This window comes from Barbus barbus, assembly GCF_936440315.1.
Source record: "Barbus barbus genome assembly, chromosome: 32".
Taxonomy (NCBI): Eukaryota; Metazoa; Chordata; class Actinopteri; order Cypriniformes; family Cyprinidae; genus Barbus; species Barbus barbus.
Window position 1 is genome coordinate 17,871,757 of NC_136760.1, and position 26,932 is coordinate 17,898,688.

The 26,932-nt window shown below is 39.9% G+C and overlaps 2 protein-coding genes across 4 annotated transcripts in view; both read left to right on the forward strand.

Moving 5' to 3' along the window:
- Positions 1-18,814, forward strand: part of LOC306852686 (uncharacterized protein) — a 39,021-nt gene extending 20,207 nt beyond the window's left edge. For both annotated transcript variants that reach the window (XM_079389720.1, XM_079389719.1), the window contains 16 exons: positions 4,275-4,444; positions 4,563-4,711; positions 4,806-5,021; positions 5,112-5,276; positions 5,441-5,614; positions 9,925-10,236; positions 10,349-10,512; positions 10,818-11,128; positions 11,219-11,421; positions 11,572-11,741; positions 11,835-12,031; positions 12,162-12,276; positions 12,369-12,488; positions 12,601-12,780; positions 12,907-12,990; positions 13,065-18,814. In XM_079389720.1, the coding sequence (XP_079245846.1) occupies positions 4,275-4,444; positions 4,563-4,711; positions 4,806-5,021; positions 5,112-5,276; positions 5,441-5,614; positions 9,925-10,236; positions 10,349-10,512; positions 10,818-11,128; positions 11,219-11,421; positions 11,572-11,741; positions 11,835-12,031; positions 12,162-12,276; positions 12,369-12,488; positions 12,601-12,780; positions 12,907-12,990; positions 13,065-17,168 (6,834 nt within the window). In that variant the 3' untranslated portion in view covers positions 17,169-18,814. The remainder of the gene's footprint in view (positions 1-4,274; positions 4,445-4,562; positions 4,712-4,805; positions 5,022-5,111; positions 5,277-5,440; positions 5,615-9,924; positions 10,237-10,348; positions 10,513-10,817; positions 11,129-11,218; positions 11,422-11,571; positions 11,742-11,834; positions 12,032-12,161; positions 12,277-12,368; positions 12,489-12,600; positions 12,781-12,906; positions 12,991-13,064) is intronic.
- A 336-nt stretch (positions 18,815-19,150) lies between these two features.
- Positions 19,151-26,932, forward strand: LOC306852693 (tubulin polyglutamylase ttll6-like). 2 transcript variants are annotated; one of them, XM_079389743.1, is made up of 16 exons: positions 19,151-19,330; positions 20,094-20,239; positions 20,945-21,103; positions 22,042-22,082; positions 22,200-22,318; positions 22,418-22,548; positions 22,645-22,801; positions 22,954-23,097; positions 23,263-23,348; positions 23,437-23,662; positions 23,775-23,953; positions 24,503-24,691; positions 24,792-24,936; positions 25,101-25,340; positions 25,886-26,171; positions 26,274-26,932. In XM_079389743.1, exons 5-16 carry the CDS (start codon positions 22,298-22,300, stop codon positions 26,519-26,521), a joined length of 2,052 nt encoding a protein of 683 aa, XP_079245869.1. In that variant the 5' UTR covers positions 19,151-19,330; positions 20,094-20,239; positions 20,945-21,103; positions 22,042-22,082; positions 22,200-22,297; the 3' UTR covers positions 26,522-26,932. The 2 variants fall into 2 exon arrangements, with proteins under 2 accessions (XP_079245869.1, XP_079245870.1); XM_079389744.1 differs by lacking the exon at positions 19,151-19,330 and adding an exon at positions 19,431-19,516.

Below are 26,932 nucleotides of genomic sequence, written 5' to 3' on the forward strand. Positions count from 1 at the left end.
TTATTTTTAGATAATAGGCAGTATATGCTATATTTGCAGTTAGATAACGTGAGAAACACCTTAATAGCGATCATAACCAGATGCTAGTTGTTTTACATCTTTCTGTAATCTTTCTCTCCCTGAAGGAAGTTGAATTAACCCCATTTATTTCAGTATCTTTGGAGCATTTTCACTGGTAAGTTGATGAAATAACTGCTTTTCAAAATATTTTAACGCCTTAGCTGACCTATTCTTGAATAGTAATTAATAGTGGTATTTTCATGTCGTCAGGTTTAATAATGTTTATCGTTAGATAATAGCGATAATAGTGAGACTATTAGATTTTTATTATATTATTATAGATACACTAGCTACAATAACTAAACTGGTTATCATAACTGTATTAAAATGTGAATAATAGATGAACATAGATGAAGAAATGTATATTAATAACACATTTTACATACTAATTAGATTTCTTATACTCTTTAAATAAGCATAATTTATTTCATCATTAGTCTGCACATCCACAGGAATAAGTGTAACACAAAAACACACAAAGTCATGCCTCAAGTCCTTTATTAAGCAGTTTACACTATTTATACTTTGCATACAAAGAAATGTAACCGCCTTATCCTGTGTTGCATTATACTATGTTTTTACTCCTCCATAGTTAAACAAGAAAAACCCATTAATATTATTTCCATTAAACTCCACAGACAAACGTTGTTACTTTGTTGTTGTCTGACCCGATTAATCCCATTCAAACCCATGGACAGCGCGGAGCTGTTTGGAACTATTGAGAGCTCCATGAACCACGTGACCGCGCGGCGGCAAGATCAAAGCGTGTCGCAACTCTGTTTCTCAACAGCTCTGGTCAGCACCAAGCTTCAGACACGCCCTCCGTCAAGCGTTGATGCTCACACTCCGTTGAAGCAGCGCTGCGCAGAATGATCACCGTATGACATCAAAGTACCGCAAGAGCGATTTGAATGCATAGGATCCGACTGCTTTCTTACCACTCTCGTGGTACTTTGATGTCATACGGTGATCATTCTGCGAACGCGCCTATTGATTCCGTTTAGGTCTGTCGCCTTGTTACACGTCACGTGAGTGACAGCGGAACGTGGCCAATGAGGGAGAGGAGAAAAGTGATCGAGATTTATGATTGATTGGTGAATTAATAGTGTTTTGTTACTGTGTGAGTATGACCAATAACGCATGAATGCAGCGTGATCTGAATGCAGGGAAATACACGGAAGTGAATCGCCGTCATTTAGAAATGAGATCGCATTTATGTATGAATCGAGATGTTGTTGTGCTTTTTAATCAAGAATAGCACTGAATCCAGCTTTTGTGAAATGAAAGGTGTATAGATGTATGTATGCAAAACAGACAGTTATCTTTTCTTGTAAAATGTGACAAGATTGGAATTTAAAAGTGAAAGCACCCGAAGCCTGGCTTATATCATAGCAAAAGAGGAACTCCTGGGGCCTGTACCATGATGGTAGATGAACAAATTCAGAGTAATAGGATAGGTTTTGAGTTGACAAAACCAAACCACTCTAATCTGGCTTTGTTGGTACCATGAAGGTGATCATCAACTTTCTCTGTCAACTCAGGCTTGATCCCGAGTTAATGGAGCGTGTGCACATGAATGTGTGACATCAGCAGCGAACAGCCAATCATAACACAGAGCAAGTGTTATTCACTTCTCGCGAGAGAGCCAGCGAGATTCAAAACGCTTTTGTTAAAGGTTAAGAGATTAAAGAATGAGGAATTTAAACGCATTTCCACTGAAGTACTTGTCCATAAAAGAGGACAAATAAAGGAAATTATCTTGCTCTATCAGTGCAGTCACAAGTGAATCTTGTGAAGTTAGTTTATATAGTTGATAATATATAGTGATAGAGACTCAAACATGTAAGGTCATCCTGTATGAAGCCATTTTTAAAGTGTTATCTGTTGATTCTACCACTTATATTACCTATGATCTGTATATATTAATATTCATTTAAAATAAATGCTTTATAATGCTAAATAATATAATATAATGCTAATTGTTAAACTAAAAATGCTTGTGTGTAATGGAGTAATAATAATATAAATCATATGTAAATTGTAATTATCATTAAAGCCAGACAATTTTGTTGTATTTTTTATTTATTTGTTTATTTAAGGTACTTCATAGTGACCTTTAATTTGTAGGAAGAGAAACTGGAGGAGTTACTTTTTTTGTGTGTCAGACATGTCACTTTGCTCACATCTGATTGGTCCAATTTCAGTTTGAGATCTCTATCCCAGAACATAACCTGCCCCAGAGCAGGTTAGCTGTTCAGTGTAAGTTACTATGGCGATAAACGCAGCTAAAAGCCAAGCCAATTTCATGGTACCTAAAACCCAGGATTGGTGCAAACTAAACTGAAACTTACCTGGCTAGCCAGCTAAACCGGCTTCATGGTACAGGCCCCTGGTCACAAAATTCAAATCACAAATCAGGGATCAACGCTAAAGATTTTTTCTACTGGCCAAGTGGTTCAAATTTTTACTTGCCCTGCCAACATTTTCACTGGCCCTGACACACACACACACAAAGTTGCTATCATCATTGTTTTTATCTCTATTATAATAAATAAGCGTATATGACACCAATATTTTAGGTATCAAATAAATTTGGAAATTTTTACAAATCTCTTTACAATTCTCAATTTCGATACCACAGAAAAAAATCACTAGCCAGAAATAAACATAAATATAAAGTTTAAATATTATTAAAAGTGTATAGAACAAGTAATAGCACAAATAAACATAGGCCTATAGCACAAATATAGAAATGAAATTATTCTTATGTTTGTAGATGTTCGGGTACAGAAATTGAAAAATCACATTTAATAACATTTGCATATTCTTCACTCTTTGTTGCACCTTGATTTTTTTCATAGCCATTTGAAATTAGAGGCAGGCATATTAATTTTAATCATGAATTGATCATAAAATTATTTATATTAGACTGTATAATTTCTAAATCTGAAGCAAAAACAGAATGACCTGACTTTAGCCTTGTGAAATTATGCCACATAAAACATCTGCATGCATGACACACAAACGGCAGGTGGGCTGAATGACACGCAATTTCACTCTGCCAGCAGGTGGCGCTTATACAGCAACTCCTTGGTTACCACCGTAAACACAGCGCAGCATGTATTAACACTTTAAATGCATTATACGGAGACAAAATTAAAAGAAAATGCCATCTCTAAAAACAGCGAGTTCCCCTCAGAAACATTCGTATAAAATTCAACATTTGGATTTTCTTCCTATATTTCACGCATCGTGTGAAGTGATCTTGATTTGACTGCTACAGTAGTTGTTTCCTCTTTGCGTTCATCTTCAGCGTCTCTGGCCTCTGTTAACAGACGTTTACAGATTAATTATAATAATAACGTAACATTTCCACACAAATAGCATTTGGGAAAATGATTGCAGTGCAATTTGTGTGCAAACACGGGACAGAGATGGTCTGAAGTAAAACAAAATATGTCCGGTCGATCGGTACATCTGTACTCCAGTGTATAAATTAGACTAATTATTGTTAAAGCTACAAAGTTACTTGCCAAGATGGGTATTTTGACATTCATTTGTATGTATTTGCCCATTCAGGCCGCTCGCGCGTGTCAGAGACGCGGCTGTCTGTGCGCGCGTTGTTCATACAGAACAGATCACCGCGAGCGAGTACTACTGAATGGAGTTGTCTTTCACTCAGAAATGCTTTTTAATCGCTTGAATTTTTAAATTAACAAGGCTTTAATTAACACATGCAAATGATAAAATATCGTGATGACGCTGCAGTGGCCCGATTGGGCAGGTGACAAATCCGTCTACTGTCCCAAACGTCTTTCACGCTGGCCCCGGGCCATTGGGCGGTCCTTATTGTCGAGCCTTGCAAATAATACTGCTGATGAAAAAGAACGGGTTGAATGTTAACCACTTTTTTTTTTCCATATAAATATGATAAAACTTCATCAGCATGCATTGATTAATCCCATATTGTAGTGCAAAAAAAAAAAAGTGACAATCATGTGCTCGTCCGATTAGTGGGGAAAAATTAGTCTGGAGCCCTGTAAAATGATATAAATGGTGAAATATCTATTGATTGATACACTTTTTTTTTTTTTTTTACAGTTCTGTTATCAGGGAGTTTCAAATGTTTTGTTTGTTCAAATCTGTTATTCTTTTCTGGACCCTCAGTTAAGGTTAATACAAAAGTGTCTTTTTTTTTTTTTTTCCTCCCAAAGCGCTGTGACATGTCCATGTTTGACCTGGTTGGCCTGGAGCAGCGTGTGACTAGATACCAGGCAGATGTTTTCTTGCCTCAAAGGAAAGTGACACATCAGCTTATTCAGGAGGTCGTGGAGTCCCCTGATCCTCCTCCCAGACCGAAGCCTGTTCGCATGAAAGTCAACAGGTTTGTTGTTCGAAATAATCAAACACATAATTGTGATGTATGCTGTATTGAATTAATTCAAGATATGACCAAAATTTGTCTTAAAATAAAGTTTTGGAATGTGCTTGTTTCTCTGCAGGATGCTTCAGCCCCTTCCTAAATCTGATGGCCGTTCCTCAGTGAACAGTCCTCGCCCTGCGTGTCCTACCACCACAGCTGTTCAGACTCCAAAGCCTTTAATTACAGAGGTCACCCCTCCCCCTCCTCCCTCACAGCCGGCACCTCAAGGTCAGTTCAGGGGGCCAAGTCTAACATCCTAATCAGCAAGTGTCACTCATGTGATGATGACAGAAAGAGAAAAACCTTTTTACTCTAATTTCAGTTTGTCCTGTTACTCCTGTCGCTGCTCCAAGAGCTCCAGTGGCTCCTAGCAGTGTCCCTTCTGCACCTGCAGCCAGGCCTCCAGCCCCCCAACCAGTGACTGTACGCCCCTCAGGACCGTCCAGCGTCACAACTGTGTCCGCTCCCCCTCAACCACCAAGCAACATTATGACTCAGAGGGTCCTGCTCAGCCCAGATATGCAGGCTCGATTGCCATGTAAGTTCATTTCATCACACTTCATTGTTTCATAGCGATAAACAGTTAAGATTACAATTAAGTAAAATTATTTTCTTTCATTTGTCACAGCCGGTGAAGTTGTGAGTATCGCTCAGCTTGCCTCCCTGGCTGGTCGACCAGTGTCGTCCTCTCAGGGCAGTAAACCAGTCACCTTCCAGCTACAGGGCAACAAGCTCACACTCTCTGGGACTCCCTTGCACCAGGTTCCTGTTCCTCAGCCACGACCCATCCAAGGTATCCACTGCCTTCCACGTTAATAGATGAATAATCTGCTTGTGTAAATAATCGCACTACCTGCTATGGACAGGTTTCGCCTTTTCCTGCACGCCTTCAGTCTTTCTTTGAGTGTTTGGTGTGGTCTATGGCCTAACACTTTCTTCTATGGTTGTGCCCTTTAGGAAATGTAATGCATCTGGTTTCCAGTAGTGGGCAACACCACCTTATTAGTCAGCCAGCTCAGGTGGCAGTTCTTCACACAGTTAGTCAGTCAGGTAGCAGCTCAGCAAATCCCCACCCAACCAGCACAATCCCAACCTGCTCTGGACTAGCAGTACCTTTCACCGCTGCTCAAGGTACTGGTGCTGTCCTTGAGTTCATCCTTGTTCGGGTACAGCCTGTATCCTGGGTACCAAACTACCTGTTACTCAGCAGAGCACGTGCATGGTATTCTGGCACAGGCAATTTTTTTTTTTCTAACTGCATGTGACCGCTTATTCAGATATATTGGCTACTAACTGAATGGGTCCTGTTGAATGAATGTATTAAGATACATGCAAACACCACTGCACATTTTAAGTCAAATGTTGGAGGCACATGAGGTTTGATATGGTTGGGTTTGTTTTTCATTTTAATTACTTAGTTCATTATTTCATGAAGTGAGTGGAGTAAGCAGTGTTGTCATTTCAGAATTTTTTCCTTTACTCGTTTTCTGTTTTATTCTGTTCTTTTAAGTCTAATGTATGCAGGTTAAATTTGTGAAGTTGTAATTGTCCATGTTTCTCCAGAGTTAAGAGACTAAATAATTGCTCTACCATTTAAAAGGTTTGGGGATAGTTTTTTTTGTAAGAAATAAACCTTTTTATTCAGAAAGTATGCATAAAATGGTGAAAGTGAGAAAGTGACGTGACATGGCCAAGTATGGCGACCCATACTCGGAATTTGTGCTCTGCATTTAACCCATCCAAAGTACACACACACCGTGAACACACACTTGGAGCAGTGGGCAGCCAATGCTGCAGCGCCCGGGGAGCAGTTGGGGGTTCAGTGCATTGCTCAAGGGCACCTCAGTCATGGTATTGAAGGTGGAAGAGAGCACTGTACATTCTTTCCCCCCACCTACAATTCCTGCCAGACCTGAGACTTGAACTCGTAACCTTTGGGTTACGAGTCCGACTCTCTAATGGGGTTAGGCCACGTCCGCCTATCTGGGGGTCTATCTGGGGTTAGGCCATGACTGCCCCCCACTTGCACCTCCATTCAGAGACCAGAACTTGAATCTGGTGCCTTAGACTGCTTGGCCATTCTGACATTTGATGATTTCTTAAGGATCTCATGAGAAGACTGGAGTAATGGCTGCTTTGCCATCAAATGAATAAATTGCATTTCAAAATTAATATTTATTTATTAAAATTAATTAATCTTTTAAAATTATTTTAAATATTATTAATATTTTCCATTAATTTTATTAAAGGGGTCATATGACGCGATTGTTTTCCTTTGTCTTTGGAGTGTTACAAGCTGTTTCATGCATATATAAGATCTGTTAAATCGCAAACATTAAGAAATGTTCTTTTGTAAAAGTTAACTCATCCACACCTTTCTAAAGCACCTCATTAAAACACCCCCCCACAAATATACATCACTGTGTGGGAAGATTTGCATAACACCACCCAAATGTATACACAAAGAAAAGTGTAACTTTTATTCTCACTGTAGTATTGTTGCTGCCGCTGCCATGAAGCTGATATTCCAAATATGGTAAGGGGTTTAACATTTTGTCACACGCTTGAGGTATTCAGCCAATGGATAGCTGGCCAATCAGTGCACACCACGCTTTTCAGAATGACGAGCTTTGTAAAAATCAACATGTTTCAGAACGGCAGAGTAGAGTGGAGCAACAATAAGGTTTGAACCTTAAACCACGTAAACGCATTGCATTACTCTAAATACACAAGATAATGTTCTCTTTAGCAATGTCATATGACCCCTTTAAATAAATGTAGCTTTTTTTTTTAGCATAAGAGGCTTCTTTCAAAAACATTGTTCAAGTTCAAGTTTATTTGTATAGTGCTTTTTACGATACAAATCGTTGCAAAGCAGCTCTACAGGAAATTAAGTTTCCACAATATATTTATATATTGCAGAACCTTAATATATTTAATTTATGGCAAAATTTGGTAATTCTGTATGTTGTCTGAGCGTTGGCATACTCTGAGGGGTTGGCATTATATTTTCTCAGGTGTTCGGTCATCTCATTTAAGGGTTGGATCCAGACTGAAGCTTCTGTAATTCCTAGTTACCTAGTTGCAGAAACAGAGAAACAAATAGAGATATAATTAGCGTAGCTGCTGTTGCATCTAAGCAAAAATGATTTGTTCAACCCAAGTTAAAGAATAATAATAATGTACATTTGATCAGATATAACTGCAGTACAAGATTATAAAATGCATTATGTGAATGCTTGGCTAAAGAGATGTGTCCTTAATCTAGATTTAAACAGAGGGAGTGTGTCTGAACCCTGAACGTTATCAGGAAGGCTATTCCTGAGTTTGGGAGCCAAATATGAAAAAGCTCTACCTCCTTTAGTGGACTTTGCTATCCTAGGTACTACCAAAAGTCCAAAAAAAAAAAAGTTTTGCGACCTTAGGGAGCGGGTTGGATTGTAGCGTGGTAGAAGACAAGTTAGGTACGCAGGAGCTAAACCATTTAGGGCCTTATAGGCAAGTAATAATATTTTGTAAATGATACAGAACTTAATAGGTAGCCAGTGCAGAGACTGTAAAATTGGGGTAATATGATCATATTTTCTTGACCTGGTAAGAACTCTAGCCGCTGCATTTTGGACTATCTGTAGCTTGTTTATTGAAGATGCAGGACAACCAGCTAGCAGTGCATTACAATAGTCCAGTCTAGAGGTCATGAATGCATGAACTAGCTTTTCTGCATCAGAAACGGGTAGCATGTTTCGAAGCTTGGCAATGTTTCTAAGATGGAAGAATGCTGTTTTTGTAACATGGGAAATATGATTTTCAAAGGACAAGTTGCTGTCTAATATAACACCCAGATTTTTGACTTTAGAGGACGTAACAGTGCATCCGTCTAGTTGCAAATTGCAATCCAAGAGATTGTGTACTTTTTTTTTTTTTTTTTTTTTTGGTCCAATAAGTAATATCTCTGTCTTATCGGAATTTAATAGGAGGAAATTATTGGTCATCCAATCTTTTATATTTTTTACACAATCTATTAGCTTAGTTTAGAAGTTTCATCTGGTCTTGTTGAGATATATAGTTGAGTATCATCAGCATAACAATGAAAACTAATCCTGTATTTTCTAATAATATTACCAAGAGGCAATATGTATATTGAAAATAGCAGAGGACCTAGGACAGATCCTTGTGGTACTCCATACTTTACTGGTGATAATTGAGATGACTCCCCATTTAAATGAACAAAATGGTAGCGATCGGACAGGTAGGATCTGAACCATCTTAAAGCCTGCCCTTGAATACCAGTATAGTTTTGTAATTGATCTATGAGTATGTCATTGTCTATAGTGTCGAACGCAGCACTAAGATCAAGTAATACTAGCAATGAGATGCAGCCTTGGTCTGAAGCAAGAAGCAAGTCATTTGTAATTTTAACAAGTGCAGTTTCTGTACTATGATGAGGCCTGAAACCTGACTGAAATTCTTCATAGAGTGAATTTTATTGCAAGAAGGAGCACAATTGAGCAGACACAACGTTTTCTAAAATTTTAGACATAAACGGAAGATTTGAAATGGGTCCGTAATTTGCCAGTTCATTTGAATCTAGTTGTGGTTTCTTAATAAGAGGCTTAATAACTGCCAACTGGAATGGTTTTGGGACGTGACCTAAAGATAACGATGAGTTAATAATATTGAGAAGCGGTTCTTCTGCTACAGGTAACAACTCTTTCAGTAGTTTAGTGGGTACAGGATCTAATAAACATGTTGTTGGTTTAGATGCACTGATAAGTTTATTTAGCTCTTCCTGTCCTATAGTTGTAAAGCACTGCAGTTTTTCTTTGGGTGCGATGAATGAAGCTGAAATACTAGACGTAGTAGAATCTACATTTGATATTGTATTTCTGATGTTATCTATTTTATCAGTAAAGAAATTCATAAAGTCATTACTATTAAACTGTGAGGGAATATTTAGATCGGGTGGCGTCTGTTTATTTGTTAGCCACTGTGCTAAATAAGAACCTTGGATTGTTTTGGTTATTATCTATGATTTTGCGGATATGCTCTGCCCTGGCAGCTTTTAGAGCCTGTCTATAGCTGGACATACTGTTTTTCCACGCAATTCTAAAAACTTCGAAGTTCGTTTTTCTCCATTTGCGCTCAAGATTACGATTTTCTTCCTTGAGAGAATGGGTATAACTGCTGTACCATGGCGCAGTACGTTTTTCAATTTGAGGGGGGCAACAGCTTCTAATGTATTAGAGACGATAGTGCCCATTGTAAAAAATAAAAACCTTACTAGCCCCAAACATTTAAACGGTAGTGTATTTAATAGTGCTGGACCTTTTATTGATAGCTCTGCTACTGTAATCCATAGTCTGGTGCCCAGTCTAACTGAACTTTCTTTCCAGGTGAAATACTTGTGTAGTTTCTAAACACCTCTTTGTTTATAATTCCAGTCCCAACATCCATGGTAAGTGGGCCTGGAATTGTAAAGATTGTTGTACGCCAGGCACCAAGTAAAGAAGGAGGGTCAATCCCGACTCTGGCTGTGCCTCCTTCTCCTCGTCCTGCTCCTCCTCAATCAGTCACCCTTCACCCACATGGCACTGCAAGCCCTGTTCTTAGAGGGCCCACTGCTTCACAGCCTCTACAACGGCCTCCGGTTTATGCTGCTCCACCCCGAACTGTTGCTTCCTCACAGACTCCACCTACTCGCCCTGTATTGAGAGTAGTACAGGGACCACCACCACCAGCCCCAGAACCACCAGGTAAGTTGAGCCCAGATGTGGTTTTGAGAGTTTACATGACAGAAGTTCAAGCAAAATATTAAAAAGAATATCAAGTAGGATAATCATGCATTCAATACTTTGTACTTTTCAGTAACAAGGGCAAATTCATCATCAGTGCGCAAGGACAGTGGTAATGATGTGATTACTTTGCGCATGAGCACTCCTAAATCTGCATCCGCATCTCAGAGCAGTGGGTCAACATCTCAGCGTCCCCGTGTTCAGCCGCCACCTCCACCACGTTCCCCCTTCTACATGGTAAAAAATGGAGTGTTAATCTTATATTGATTTTTATTCATTCTTAAACTCAAAGGTATACGTAACACTGTCACATTAAATCTCAGTTTAATCTTCTGACAACCTACATCAGAGGGTGTAACACTTCGCAAACATACATGCCCATTAATGTAAGAATAAGTAACTTCATCATAGTGCATTTACGTCAGAGGAAACTACGTATTTGCACAGTATTTTAACTCCTATTTTTAGTATATAAATTCCTCATGACCTATTAGGTTTGTCTGTATCTACCATTCACATGTTTGATCATTTGGTTTTGACAGTCATGGCTTGCAGACAGCCGAAAGGGTCAGCGAGACAGCCGAATCTCTCAAATCATGCGCATCAATGAGCTACACTGCAGTGCAAAGCCTGTCTATGGCCGTGAGGTGCTGGACTTTCTAACCTTCCTCCCAGGCCCTTGTTCGTCTCCGCCACATCCTGTTATAAACAACTGGAGTTACTCAGGTTATAGCTCCTGCCTCACTGCTCAATCACACCATACCAGTAGCTTCCTTGAAAAGAGCCATGCCCTGAAGGAAGCCATCCACAACTCAGAGGAGAGGCTTCAACTTCTCTCTGATGTCATAGAACGGTGAAGCTTAAACTTTAATTTAGAATTGAATATTAAAATTGCAGCTGAAAATAATATTGTCACACTCAAATGCATGCTCTCGTTCCACAGGTTCACTTTTGTCCTTCCTCCAGTGGAAGCAAAGCCTATCACCATGCACACCTGCCATCCACCTCCCTCCCTCAGACACCAGCAAGGCCATTTATCCTCCGTTCTGTCTTCCCATCTCTCCCCGGATACACACATGCTCCATCGCATCCAGTGTAACATGAGGACACATTTCCCTGACTTGAGGCTTATTCAGTATGACTGTGGTAAGTACTGTAATTCCAGTGCAGTGTGCATCTGGGGATTTCATTCTTGTTAGATTTACCATGTTTACACAACATAAACAATTATGTAGTACCAAAAATACTAAATAATAAATAGAAGAGACTATTTTATGGCTGTTTATCTGTGTGCAGGTAAGCTGCAGACACTCCACCTCCTGCTTAGAAAGTTGAAGGCAGAAACGCACAGAGTCCTCATTTTCACTCAGATGACACGTATGCTGGATATACTTGAGCAGTTCCTCAACTACCATGGGCACATCTACCTGCGGTTGGATGGAAGTACACGTGTAGAACAAAGACAGGTGAAATACTAGTCCGAGTACTCTAGTGAAATCCAGTAAAAATGTTTTTGTCTCTCAGATGTGACATTATTGGAATGTTTGTCTACTTTTCAGGCTCTGATGGAGCGATTCAATGCAGACCGTCGCATATTCTGCTTCATCCTCTCCACCCGCAGTGGAGGTGTTGGTGTAAACCTGACTGGGGCTGATACAGTGGTGTTCTATGACAGTGATTGGAATCCAACCATGGATGCCCAAGCTCAGGACCGGTGCCACAGAATTGGACAGACTAGAGATGTTCACATCTATAGGTAAAAAGAAAATTAAACCTTTTTTTTTTTTTTTTTTTCATTTAGGACAAATTTTTGTTACTTTTTTAAATAAATGCTTGACATTTGTACAGATAATGGGAGCACATTGACATTTAAAATATTTGTTTAGGCTAATCAGCGAACGCACTGTTGAAGAAAATATTTTGAAAAAAGCCAATCAAAAGAGGATGTTGGGAGATATGGCAATTGAAGGTGGAAACTTCACCACTGCCTTTTTCAAGCAGGTATGGCTTGTTTTGAAAAAAAATTCATTGTAAAATCTTAGCCTGGATTAAATTATGGAAGGATTGATTCCTCCATTGTTTCGTTCCAACAGCAAACTATAAGGGAGTTGTTTGAGGTGTCAGAGGGAGAGAAGAAAGAGGCTGAATTGAGTGCACCTCAGTCAGATGATGATGAGTCCATAAATAAACAACAAACCACTATTTTGGAACAGGTAATTTTGAATGCATCCATTTGGAGGATTGCATGTGTCCATTTGTTTGCAATGAATTGGTTCCATTTGTTACAAACTGTTGAAAATTTGATTTCATTGTGTTCTTAACTAGGCCCTGTGTCGTGCTGAGGATGAAGAGGATATAGTGGCTGCATCTCAAGCCAAGGCTGAGCAGGTGGCTGAGCTTGCAGAGTTTAATGAAAACATCCCTCTGGATGATGGTGACAGCAGAGACCAGGAAGAGGAAGAGCTCTCTAAAGCAGAGCAGGAAATTGCTGCCCTAGTTGAACAGGTAGTCATGATATTTATGCTTGTCTTTTTATAGAATGTTATTTTCAGTCAATGCATCACTTAAACTTTTTTTTTAATCATAATGTACCATTTTTCACTACATTTTAATTGTCCCTGTTCTTAACAGCTCACTCCCATAGAGAGATACGCTATGAATTTCCTTGAGGCTTCCCTTGAAGATATTTGCAAAGAGGAGCTGAAGCAGGCAGAGGTAAAGCTTTGATTACTTTCCGGTAGAATAAAACTTTATCAGTTATACCCACAACATCTCTTATGACTTTGCAGGAGCAGGTTGAGGCTGCAAGGAAAGGGTTGGATCAGGCAAAGGAAGAAGGTTTGAAACTGCATCAGTCATCCGATAGTGACGAAGAGGATTCCATACCTCCCAATACTGAGGAACCTACTCTAACCCATCGCCCTCGCAAACACAAAGAGAAAGGTGCTCCTTCTACAAGGGTCAGTGGCAGGCTCAGAGGGACACCTGCTGACGATATATCCCTAACCCAGCGATCCCCAGAGAGAGGCAGGCGGGGGGCATGGATGAACTCTGAACGCAGTATGAGCCAAAACCCTGGGTCAGCACAAAAGTCGCCCCAACACAGAGAAGTGCCTGAGAAGCTTCGCAGTGGTCCGAAAGGGCGAGGGACAACCAAAGAATCGGTGTCCCTCACATCATCAGAAACCCAGACAAGTCAAACCAACCCACAGCTCTCAGATTCAACAACTTTGTCCCCTGCTATGCAGGCCTCAGACCCAAAAATTAGATATGTGCCATCCCCTCACCACCAGCCCATGTCCCCATCAAGCTCTGTGCCTTCAGCTGCTGCATCTCCCACAATGGACAAAAACTCTAGTGGCCATCAGTCCTCCTCCTCTACTGCATGCAGAGAGGACGGTGAAGAGCAGGGGGGAGAGGCATTGTCTGAAACCGTACAGTGTAGCAGGAGAGATGGAAGAACCTCTGCGTCATCAGACTCCATCTGTTCTCCTGAACATCACTCTGAACAGGATGGTCAGCTCCCTCTTTCTTCTACTCTGGCATCACATAACTCTCGCTCACCACGAAAGCGGCAGTCAGCTGAAAGGGAAATCCTCAAAGGGCTTCCAGAAGATTCTCCATCAGCCAAGGTCCTTCGAAAGCTTCCAGGTCGTCTGGTCACAGTGGTGGAGGAGAAGGAGCCCAAACGCAGACGGAGGGGCTTAAGTGGAAGTGGAGGAGCACACACTGAGGGCTCATCAGAGGAAACTGAACACGCTGAGCCAGTTCCAGATCCAGGCTCTCAACTGTCTGATGGAGGAAGTCAAACTCTTAAAGACTCTCCTCCCAAATCAGTACCCACATACTTAGCTTCTTCCCCACCACCACCAACACAAGAGCAGGATCAGACCTCCTCTCCATTACATAGTAGCCCAGGGAGAGGGCACCACCTCTGTTCCCCAACACACCATTCACCAGATATGCCTGTGCTACGAAACTTACCAGTACGCCGAAGGCTCGAGACAGAGTCTCGAATGGCTGCACAGTTAGGAGAGCAATTTGTAGGAAGAGGTAGAGGGGTGGATCGGAGATCTGCTTTATCACCAAAGAAACCAGAATCGAATTCAGACAAGGATAGTGCTGCACCAAATGACTCAATGAAGCGCAAGAGGGGCAGACCGCCTAAAACACCCCCACGGGCACTAGAGCTGCCAGAAGACAAGACACCAGTAACCCAGAAAACAAGTCCTGAGCGGAGTCCCTCTCACTCACCAAAACGGAAAAGAGGTCGTCCCCGTAAAGATTCCACCACAACTACCAGCTCATCCCCGTCTTCTCCTTCTACATGTGCTCCTCCCTCCCATGAGCCTAATTTGTCAAGGTCCAATGTTATGCCTGTGACTTTGCCTGCTGTCAGTAATACTTCACCAATAAGCTCTCCACTCAACCCCACTTCACCCTCAAATGCTGCTGAAGTATCGTCATCTCCTAAACCAGATTCTGAAACAAATAAAAAAACTACATCTGTTTTACTGTCCTCTATGCATACAGACTCTCAAAATATGTCATTGTCTACATCAGAACTTGGTGACTCACATGGTGAAACTCACACCAGTCTGAACCCCCTAATTGCATGCATTGACTCTGACACCAATACACTTCAAACTTTATCTCACAACACTTCTGCAGCAGCACTCTCTCAGACTTGTACAGCTTCTTCCCCTACACTACATCCTCCAAGTCCTATCAGAGAGCCTTCCATTTGTAATGTCTCCATCTATGAAGAGGAACTTCCCTACAAACCTTTTCCTTTTGAGACCAGTGAAATCACACCATCTTCAGAACCTTCAAATGTCTCAGTGACTGCTGTAGAAACCAAGGAAGATTCACTCACAGAAAAAGATCATTTGCAGTACTCAAATACATTAACTCAAGTCACTTCACAACCCTTACAAAGAACCAGTACAACTGAAGACTCTCCACAAACCTCTGTAGAACACACTTGCAATATAGCTACATCTCTTACTCCCACTCACCAGTCGTCCACCCAGCCTTCTCCTTCACCTGCTTTGACTTCTGGGATTAAGCAAGAATCATCTTTATCTAAATCGGAGGTACCAGAACCTTCTGTGACACCGACTGTGTCAACATTCCAACAATCCACACCTATGTCTGATCAAACTTCTGTTCATCCCTCACAAACTCAAACTACAGACATCGAAGAAGCAACAGATTCAGCACTTGTATCTCACAAAATTTCTTCTGTGTCTTCAAAATCTCCGTCCACCACTGATCAGATGACAACAGATTCTTTGTCCACATCCAATACAGATGCAGATTCTTCTCAGTCCAAAAATATGCCAGTGGAGACCATGGCTGATAATCATGAAGGCCAACATTCACCCAAGGAGGAGGTTGTAACTGAGGAAGAGGTTGTGACTGAGGAGACAGAGAAAATGGAAATAGACCGTCTTGCGGAGGATAATGGAATAGAAAAAGACAGCATCTTATCTCAGCTAAAAAGAAGGAAATTGGGTAGTTTGCCAAAGGAACAGACACCTGATGCTTCGGGAGTTGCCTCATCAAATTCAGATATCGATTCCCATGATGACCCTAAGACTGATGGACCTGATAAGCCATCAGAAGAGGAGTCAAGAGAGGAGAGAGAGACCAGAACTTCTGCCAAAAAACGAAGCATCAGTAGGCAAAGTAGCCAGGAGTCAGTCCGTTCCTCTTCCCCATCTTCTGTATCTTCCTGTGGTACAAGATCGTCCCAGTCCAAAAAGGCTGGTGAGAGTAGGAGGCCTACAAAAAAGAAACGGGAAGATATAAGGTCTGAAAAAGAGAAAACTGAAGAAGAGTATGACAAAAAGCACCAGTCCAACTCTTCCTCATCTTCAGACTCTGAGGACTCTAATAGCATAACAAGATGTTTGACGAGATCGGCTCAAAAGAAGTTGGAGAAAGATGGCATGATTGCTAAAAATGATGAGGGCAGTAAGAGACAAAGGGGGATGTCCGACAAGAAAGGTAAAACCACCAATACCGCAGAAGGGGAGTCCAGTGGAGAAACGTGTTCAAGAGTAACCCGGAAATCTGCAGGCCCACAACCCAATACTTTAGCCTCCCCTGAACCTGAGGTACTGGGCAAACGCTGCTCAGCCCTTAATGCTGCTGCTAAGCTCTTGGCAATGAGGGGAAGAGGACCAGACACACCCAGCCCCAGAAGTAAGACAGCAGCACAACAAAGCAAACCGCTGTTCTCTGAAAAAAGCAGTAAACCCAAGGGGAAAACAGGACAGGACTCTCCCAAGATGTCTAACAGTAAAGCAGGGAGTGGCAGGCAAACCCCGAATCAGTCAACTGAATCATCACAGTCCTCCTCTTCTGCTCGATCCACTCGGCAGCGACCGGGCAGCCTTGTTCCCCCCTTGGAAACAGAAAGGGTTAAAAAAGAAGAAAAGAAAAAGGCTGATCAGAAGGAAGAAGGTGATGATGAAAACAGAGAGACCAGGTCTTCAAGAGGTCGTAGTGCCTGCAGTAGTATAAGCAGCGAAAGAGGAGCAGGCAGCAGTAGAAGTCGGAGTAGCAGCAACAGCAGCCAGCGCACCCACAGTTTGAGCTCGCAGAGTACAGAGCCCACCCGCTCCCGTTCCAGGGCAGCGTCCTCTGGTAGTGATACAGAGAGAGGCAAAAGTATTCGGCGTAAGCGTGATGGAGGTGGAGGCAGGGAGAGCAGGAAAGAGAAAAGGTCCCAGAAGCAGGACAGACCTGAATTGAGTGCTGGATCCAGCGACGGGACTCCAGACAGGGTTCTTAGGAGTGTAGCTGCATTGGCAGCCGCTCAGGCGCGCACTCCAGCTAGCAACACACGTTCTTCGTCCACCCAAAATCGGCACTCCAAGACGTGATAGGGAGCAGAGAAGTTATCTTTAGGTTTCAACAAGGAGTCAGATAACTTCAGCGAGGAGCGAATGCAGATTTTTTTGGAAGAAAGTGCATCGGTTTCATTTAAAGGCCATGGTTTAGCTGTATGAGAGAAGACGAGAGAAGAGAGATCTGTTGCACATTGTGATTAGATCTGACCTCGCCTTTGCCTCTCAGCTATCTTAAGTCAAGCCATTTATAATGTGGAAAGGGTCTATAGATAAAGGACAATGATGAAGATTTGGTCACCTATTTAAAAATGTCCTAATAATTTGAGTTAAAACCTGGAAAATATTTTACCCTTCCACAAAGACTTTGGAACTTCAAAGTAGCTGGGCAAGAGGCAAGATTTATTATTTGTTCACACTATGTACTGTAATCATAAAGACTGAAAGACTGGAAATACTATGTGAAGTACGTGTTAAAAGATTGGTCGCATAGATTGTACACTTTTTACAGAGTTTACTAGTGCTGCAAATGGTATTGATGAGGAAGAAATTCATTAATGCTACATTGAAATGATTTAGTGGGGATTGTACAATTGTAAAGTTTTTAGACTGTTGCATTCTGGATAATGTTTGTCAGCTGTTTTGACTATTGTTTGTTTCAAGTCAGTTGATAAATTACGAAAATATCTTCTATATCTTCCAGGGTATGAAGAAGAGGGCAGGTCTAAAAAAAAAAAAAAAATGATTTTTTTTTTTTCCTTTTTTTTTTTTTTTTTTTTTTTCCCCTTTTTTTTTTTTTCTCTGCACTATGCTGGAGTTACTATTTGCTTAGATCACCTGTCTTGTGTAATGTTTCAGTCCATTACTTTAAAATTCTGCTGCTGCCTGCTTCTCCCCATTTGCACATCTGAAATGTCCCAGACATTGGAGGACTGCATTGTGGTTTAGGATTTTTTTTCTTCTTCAGAACATCGACTTGTCAGTACATCTTTACTGGTACCTCACTGCATTTTTGTAAGCTCTAAAGTAAGTGTATCTCTTGAGCTTGTGATGAATTTTGAAATTTGCTTGTCATTTGCTTTATAGCAGTACAGAAATGGGAGACAACATCTTGCTATTTTTCTTCTCTCTTTCCCAAAGTGTTAGTCATTGTGATCATCTTTACACATTAAATTGTATTCACAAACAGAATCTAAATGAGTTTGATAAAATGAGAGTGCCTGTTGATCCATACAAGGATCCATGTTAAAGTATAGAAGTTTGGTCATCTATAGTGCTTCGAGTGTAATAAGCTCTTCCACCCTTCATTGTAACAACACCATTTCTGTTTGTGCAACCAAAACTGAAATCTCCAGTGAAATTTGCTACTGTCAGCTATTTTTTATTTCTGGAGTATTGGTCCTTTTTATGAGTGGACTGATGCTGGGTGGGTAGGAAACACCTGAAAGAACTTAAGAAAAAAAATCTTATTTTTTTGCTGAACATTAGCAGTCAAGTAAGTTGTAAGTGCTTTCTTTGCCCTTTTTGGACAGAAAGATGTGTGTGGGTGGGGTGGGTGGGTATTTAGTAGAATATGGTGATGGTCTTATTTTCATTTTGATTTGTCTCTTCTAATTTGTTACATTCCTTATGTTCCCTTGTAATTCCACATTGTTTTACTTGAAAGATTGAAACAAAAATGTAAGTTGAATAAAAAGACCAAAAATACACTCGTCCTTGTTGATGTCATCGTACTTATTCAAATTGTAAAGTATTTGAAGCACGAATTTCTTGATCAACATTGAATGGGTCTTTTGCAATACATGTAAAATAGTTTGTGTCTCTTGTTGTGCTTGTAAAAGTGCAGAATTACCTCGGTAGATAATGTACTAGTTCCTATTCAAACCTTTTAAAATTTATCTTTTATCCGTTTATATAGTAACGGTTCATTCAGTATTAACAAGACTAGCACAGGATTGATGATCCAAAAAAACAGATTGGCATTACCAGAGTGAGAACCAATAAGAGATCAAGCATTTGCGAGCGTGAAGTGAGATTGGACGGCTGTGTTCTCCTGACCTCGTGCTCTCATTTCGTTTTCGGAGCACTTGGCAACATTGTAAGCATGAGAAAATCCGCTGACATTTCCTCCTAATCAGCCGTGAAAATCCGTGATCCTGCTGAAACCACTGTATTTTTCTTGACAAGGACCGCAACAGGTGTGTACATTAATTCAACTGGACACGTTGATTTTATTCGCTGGATTTATTTCGGATTAGCCAGCTAGCGGGCTAACCTGCTTCTGAAACGCGTTGTGTTGCCATGGCAATTGTACAGGGAAAGTCGTGCACTGACTCAAGTGCGCCATTATTTTGGTTTAGCCTGGATTTCAACACTGCGAAAAGGTAGCTCCAAAAACATGTTATGAGTAGTTATAATTATCCAAAGAATAAAACATGTTCCAAAAATATCTATAATTTGTTTTAGTTACACTATAATTACAATGTGAGTGTTACTTCAATGTCACAGGATATTTTAGAGTGGACTGGAAAAAGAAGTTTGTTTTCATCTGATAATCCACATTTTTTATATTATCTGCTTTGTTTGGTTGAGTAATGATTGAGTATTTTGATATATTTAAGAAACTGTTATAATTATGAAGAGTTTGAATTGGCTTATTTCATCTTATTGCATTGTTGCAGATCCCAGTGTAGTGTTACTAACAACTTCTTTATATAGCTTATATGCTTGTTTGTTCCACCAACCAACCACTTTTCTCATCACGTTTGACAAGTAGGGATTGTCTTTCTTCTCTGATTCTTGCTCGCCTCCGGGCCTTCATTTTCATGTTCATGTATCAGGTTTAGGTCTCCTGTGTTTCTAATAGGTCACTTGATCTTGAGGTTTCAGTATGTCAGTATGTAAGTATATCCAAGTTGGGCCACCCATCACAGAAGAGGCGAATTTGTTCCTTTTTGTCAGGTATTACGTGCCAGAACCCAGACGACAGCTCGCTGTGGGGAGGATGATAGTCTTCCACTGGACAGATAAAGCTAAGTGGTGTGGACAGGATAATTTTCTATCTTGCCAGCACTGCTGCCCTCCTTCTGAAGAGATCACGGCTTACTGTAAGTGGTGAAACGGTTATAAAATGTGTACATAAATTGATGGTTTTACATGTTACATTTAATCAAACAGTCACTGTGTATTTTTCTTGTAATCTTTAACAGATAACAGGGAAATGGTTCTCCTTTAAAATGTATTTATTTATTTTTCCTTCTCGCTGTGCTAATGTTACCTACCTAATAAGGATTCCAAGCCATTTAATTTGAGCTCAAGGCCAAGAGGTCATGGTCAGGATGATCTAGTTCACTAGATCAGAACACAGTTACATCATGAAGGTCTCTCAGGAGTCTCTCTTCTAATTGGCACTTGCAAAAGCACCTACGACCTGATTTGGACCTCAGTGATGTTGTTTGTGCAAGATGCTTGTCAGTGGTGTTCCTTATAAATGCTATCAAATTATTTGACCCATTGAAATGGTTACATACTAAAAATATGGGTTAGTTGAAGTATTAAGTGACAACCTCAATCGTGTTGTTGACAGGTGGGGTACTCATCTGTGGAGAGAAATAGGGACAGAAACATGATGCTAAGCCTTAGCATTTTGCCCTTTACATGCACATACTACAGATAGGGTTGATTGCGTTTCAAATTAGGGATGTGAAATCACATATCTTTCAGCTCATAAGTTATTTCATAGGTGTTTCACTAAATCTAGAAGTTTCTCAGCCCTCGCTCAGTCCTCATCAAACTTTTATGTTTGTTCTCAGAATGGGGACACCGGCGGAGCACTCAGTGAGTGAAACATGCAGGTCTGAGCCTGATCCAGCGGTGGAGGGAGAAGGCTGGGGAAGTGACTCTCATGCAGAGCCCTGTAACACACCAGTTCCTCTGCCTGCAGCCAACAAGAAGAAAAAGAGAAAGAAGAAGTAAGCCATTTCTATGTTATGATATTCATATACACAACCGTTCAAAGGTTTGTGGGCTGTAAAATTTGGAAAATATTTGTGAAATTTGTCTCTTATGCTCATCAAGGTTGCATTTTTGCATATTTTATCAAAAATACAGTAAAAATAGTAATACTGTGGAAAATTATTACAGTTTAATATAACTGTTTTCTATTTCAGTATATTTAAAAATGTAATTCCTGTGATGAAAAAGCTGAATTTTCAGGAGCCAGTCACATGATCCTTCAGAATATGCCTTCTAATATGCTGATTTGGTACTCCAGAAACATTTCTTATTATTGTAAATGTTGAAAACTTTTATATTATTATTATTATAAAAAAAAAACATTTCACAATTTTTTGATGAATAGAAAGTTTAAAAATTGCATTTAATTTATCTGAAATTGAAATCCTTTAGTAATTCAATATATACGGATCATCTTTACTGTCGTTTTTGATCCATTTAATGTGTTGTTGGGGGGAAAATGTTTGAACAGTGGTGAATATAAAATATTTCTGTAATGTCACAATAAGGCTCAATTCATTAACATTAGTTAATACAATAATTATCATGAAATAATAATGAACAATACTTTCAAGTTGTATAAAATAGCATTGGCAAAAGTATAATGACCGTGACTCGGAATGAATCAATCAATAATGTGTAATGATAAACAAATATTAACGATGAACAGTAGCAGTTTAATAAATTAATTTACATTAATAAAGTAAAAATGTTCTCGGATTAATAAGTAAATGAATAAATACACTAGAAATCATCGGTTTGATAAAGTTCGATGAATTAAAAGGTACAGAATTGTTTCCATTGAACAAAAAATGTTGTGTAGAGGATAACGAGAGCTTTTACAACTCCAGAACAATGCGCAGGTCTGTCTCTTTGTCCTCTTCCTCTTTTTCAGATGACTGTGGATAAATCTCACCAACTGCAAATATGAGAGTGGTATGTTTTTGCGATTTTTAACTCCAAACGTTTGTGGATATCGTCTCAAAATTAACCGTTATATTAAAGCTTTTATTAAACATTGTTAATGCGATGGCATGTTGTGTTTTTTTTAAGTGCGTCGTGCTGCTAACAGATATGGACTACGAGAGGCTGCAGAAGGTGAAGACTGGACCCTGTTTTGGACTGACTGCTCGGTCTCACTAGACAGGGTCATGGATATGAAACGTTACCAGGTCTTTGCTGCCAGAAGTCATTCTTCTCTTGTTTAGCATCCTGTTCAGTTTCACTCGTTCCCCCTTGGTTAACAAGATGCTTAAATTTCCCCCTCACAGAAAATCAACCATTTTCCTGGCATGAATGAAATCTGCAGGAAGGACTTGCTCGCACGCAATATGAACCGTATGCTGAAACTCTTCCCGAAGGAGTACAACATCTTTCCTCGCACATGGTGCCTCCCCGCAGAGTGAGTCGATTCAAGTTCAATCAGAAAATCTAGTTACAATTTTTAATGAGCGTAAAAAGAAAGTTTTAATCTTTTTACCTTTTCAATGCCCTTTAGTTATAGTGACTTCCAAGCCTACACCAGAGCCAAAAAGCACAAAACGTATATCTGCAAGCCAGACTCAGGTTGCCAAGGTCGTGGTATCTGTCTTACCAAGTCCAATAAAGATATTCGGCCAGGAGAACACATGATTTGCCAGGTGTACATATCCAAGGTAACACAATATTCAGAAAGCCATGTCACAGCTACAACAGGAAGCACTGGTGTCATAATTCTAATATCCAAGTAGATTCAAACTAAATAAAAAAATAATCAAAGATAAAATGTCTTTATTTATTTTATTTTAGTTCATCTTTGTTTCTGCAGCCGTTTATCATCGATGGGTTCAAGTTCGATCTGCGCATTTATGTATTAGTGACCAGCTGTGACCCCTTCCGTATCTTCATGCACAATGAGGGACTAGCCCGTTTCTGCACCACTCAATATACTGAGCCCACCGGCAGCAATTTGGTGAGGGGCTCTAAAAACAGTTAATGTACAAACTTGCAAAAGTTGCGTTTTAGTAGTAATTAATATTGTTTAAAACAAACAAAATCTATGAAAATTGCTTGTAATGAAATATTGACTTTCAAATATTTGATTCTTTAATTTACATTTCTTTATGCAACTCTACAGGAGGATGTTTGCATGCACTTAACTAACTATGCCATCAACAAGCATAGCGAAAACTTTATACGTGATGAAGATACCGGCAGCAAACGGTAATCTATATGTTCTCGCAGATTATGATTTTCAGATATTTTTCTTTAAAACTGCACAGAAAAACATTTTTCCATTACGTCCTCATAGGAAACTCTCCAGCTTCAAGAAGCACATGGAAGCCATGAGCTGTGATACTGAGAAGATGTGGACAGATATTGAGGATGTCATCATTAAGACACTAATATCAGCCCACCCTATTCTCAAACACAACTACCACACCTGCTTCCCCAATCATGCATCTGGAAGTGCCTGCTTTGAGATCTTGGGATTTGATGTTTTACTGGACCGTCGACTTAAACCTTGGCTTCTTGAGGTGTGCATTAATTTTGAGGCTTAGATCACCATTTTTGAGACTTTTTGTTGTAACAAAAGCTATGTGAATTGCTTTCATTCTAGCTGTATGCAACATTTTAAACTGTGTTTAGGTCAACCACTCCCCCAGCTTCACCACAGACTCCCGTTTGGACCGGGAGGTGAAGGACAGCCTGCTGTATGACACTTTGGTGCTGATTAACCTGGGGGCTTGTGACCGCAGGAAGATCACAGAGGAGGAGAAGCGCCGGGTAAAGGAGAGACTCCAGCAGAACCGCTCTAGAGAGGCCAGGTACCACAAAAACCACAGCTGCACTAGTTTATGAAAGCTCATTTCCACCACGGAACTAAAAATGTATCTAAAAGTTTATAACACAATTCTGAACTTCTCACAATTCAGAGTTAAGCAACTTAATTTTTTTTAAAACTTAACATCTCATAATTTAACCTTAGAGAATTTGGAGAATGGATGAGTCTTGCAATTCAAACTTTTTTCTTAATTTCAAGTTTATATCTCGTAATTCTGACTTTTTTCTCAGAATATTGAGTTGTCTTCTCGCAGTACTTTTTTCCTTTGAATTTTGAGTTCATATGTCTTTAAAAGGGCTTCATGTATGAAAGAATCTGTCTGTATCACAAAATGCAGAATTCATTCAAGAAAAGTTTTGGTACAGAATAGTAAGATATAAATTCAGAATTCCAAGAAAATGTCCAAATTGCTTATATAATTGTTTATATATAAACCCACAACTCAGAAAAAAACATTTACACTGTGAGATGTTAACTTAAAATTGTGAGGTATAATCTCCGAACTGTGAAAAAATGTGTTTCGCCTCACGAGGAATGAGGAGCTTCGTCAGTCACAGGCCGCTAGTGTGGAGCAGATGGAGAAATATGAAGCAAAACATATGGGTGGATTCCGGCGGATCTTCCCTCGGGAAGGAGGAGAGAAATATCAAAAGTATTTTCAACACAGCAGCTCTCTCTTCCAGGAGACTGCAGCCTCCAAAGCCAGGGAGGAGTGTGCCAGGTGTGCAAATAATACTGCTTGATGTTTTGCAGAAATACTTCAAGCTAATTTCAAACAACAGCAGAAGAAAATATTTGATTCAAAACGTGTGCATTTGTAGGCAGCAGCTCCAGGAGTTGCGTCTGAAGCAGGAGCAGAAAGATCAGGAAAAGAAGGGATCACGTAAGCAGGATCTTCAAGGTGAATCTGTAGGAGAAAGAGCAAAACCAAGAAGAATTCAGCCCCCGCACCAAAACCCCAATTCAGTAAGTCATTCTCTTTAATCTTGCATTTATATATGCACTTATAAAAGTTTCCTTAGTTGACTAAACATTCAGTTCCGTTGACCTACCACTAGAGGGACCCTGGTGTCTATATTTGAACTCATGAATAACTAATGAATGCCATGTGGTGGGATCTGTTTCTTTAGCTGCCAGCTATGCTAGAGCAGACCACCTTGAGGGGAGAGACACCTGTTGCTCTTGACCTAATCGAGGAAGAGGAGGCAGAGAGAGTCCGTGAACTTCACCAGCGTGAGACTCTGCTGCTAAACATGGGTGTGGTGAACCAAGTGCGCCAGTTACTTCAAAGTGCCAATCATCTTACTGAACTTATCAACCACTCGCGTGAACAGACCAGCTTTCCCTCACACTGCAGACACGATCACAAAGTATGAGCAAAAAAATCTTTCTTTTTTTTTTTGGTCAAATGAATGTCAGTAGAGTCCAGTGCAGTGTTATTTAATTATTATTTATATACAGAATTTTATTAATATTTTAAAGTAATTTTAACTTTATTTTTTTTCTGTCTTCAATTTAATTTTAGCTCAGGTTTTAGTCATTTTTAATGTGCTTTTGTCTTTTTTATCAGATTTAGTTTTTTTCCCCAGATTTTTCTATTTAGCTTTTTTAGTTTTGGTCATTTTACTACTTAAACTTTATTATTTCAATGAATTTTTTATTTTTTTTCCTAATTATATATTTTTTATTTCAATTACCTAACACAATTTTAATGGTTTTAGATTTAGTTAACAGTAACAACACTGGTCCGGTGTTGTTTTTGACCTCATTGACTTTTATTGTATACACAAAAACAGCTAAAACATTCTTCAAAATATTTTGTGTTTTGCAGAAAAAAAGTAAGCAGATTCTCCTCACTTACTGGACAATATTTTAAACTGCCTTAATATAAAATGTTCCTACTTTCTCTATCCAGCTGGACTCCATTGCAGAGCTTTCTTGGAGGCAGAAGAACCTCTGCAGTATGATGCATCAGCAGGTGTCTACAAAAGCCAAGCCCTGCATGCAGTCTATACATTCCCAGCCGCTGCAAAGCCGAAAGCCATGGCCCTCTCTAGAACACGGTCTGCTACAGCCAGTCCAGACTGAACCGGGAGGTCTGAAACACCGTGAGGTGGAAGATATGGCAGCGTCGAATGCAGAGCAGCAGGCTTCTGCTCCTCTAATGAAAGCTAGTAGTGCTCAGCAGATACCTTTGACAAGTGATGAACTTTTTGAATCGTTTTTTGGCTCTTATATCATAAAACTAGAAAAGCAATTATTAATAGAAAATAATACACCTATATTCTTTCTCTGCTTCACAGTAAATGGGTCTTTCGATTGGCGTCGTGGCAGCATGAGTTCCTCTTTGGCTGAGTCGAGAGCGAGAGCGTCAATGCTAGGAGTGCCTCCCCTCGTTCTAGGACGGTCACAGGGTGCCACGGTGTTCCGTGACCCCAAATCTCTCTATGTCATTTCCACCCCTGCTCCTCTTGTCCCCAGGCCACACATCTCCCACGGCCTTCGAAAGGCCCCTCGCAGAGACGTGTACAAGCTCAACATAACCAAGTAATTCAATAAAATTAGTATGAAGAATACAGACTAAGGAAACGTATTAAGTTGTCAGTAAAAAATCAGGAATAGAAGGTGAGAAGGTCTGCATTCAACTGTCTTCCGTACTGAAAATGTGAAACTTCTCTCTTTGCTGTTTTCAATAGAAAGCCATTTCTCTGTTTTGTCAACTTTAGTTCTGTAATTTGGTTACAATTAGTCAGGAAACTTTACAACTTGACAATGAAGTAGGCTGGTGACTACTGTAGCCTTTCATGTTTTTTCTTACTGTACATTCTTAGTTTGGAAGAAGCCATAAGAGAATGATTTTAATACAAATGAATGTGAACATAGTTTATTTTACACAGCCTTTGTAAGCTATTTTCATGACTTTTCATGTCATACTGAGCCAATATAAATAAACATTTCAATA

Coding starts and splice junctions, on each gene's coding strand:
- LOC306852693 (XM_079389743.1), top strand. CDS start 22,298: ATGGATATGAAACGTTACCAG. Junction 23,349..23,436: donor GAAGATACCGGCAGCAAACG/GTAATCTATATG, acceptor ACGTCCTCATAG/GAAACTCTCCAGCTTCAAGA. Junction 24,937..25,100: donor CGCACCAAAACCCCAATTCA/GTAAGTCATTCT, acceptor CTGTTTCTTTAG/CTGCCAGCTATGCTAGAGCA.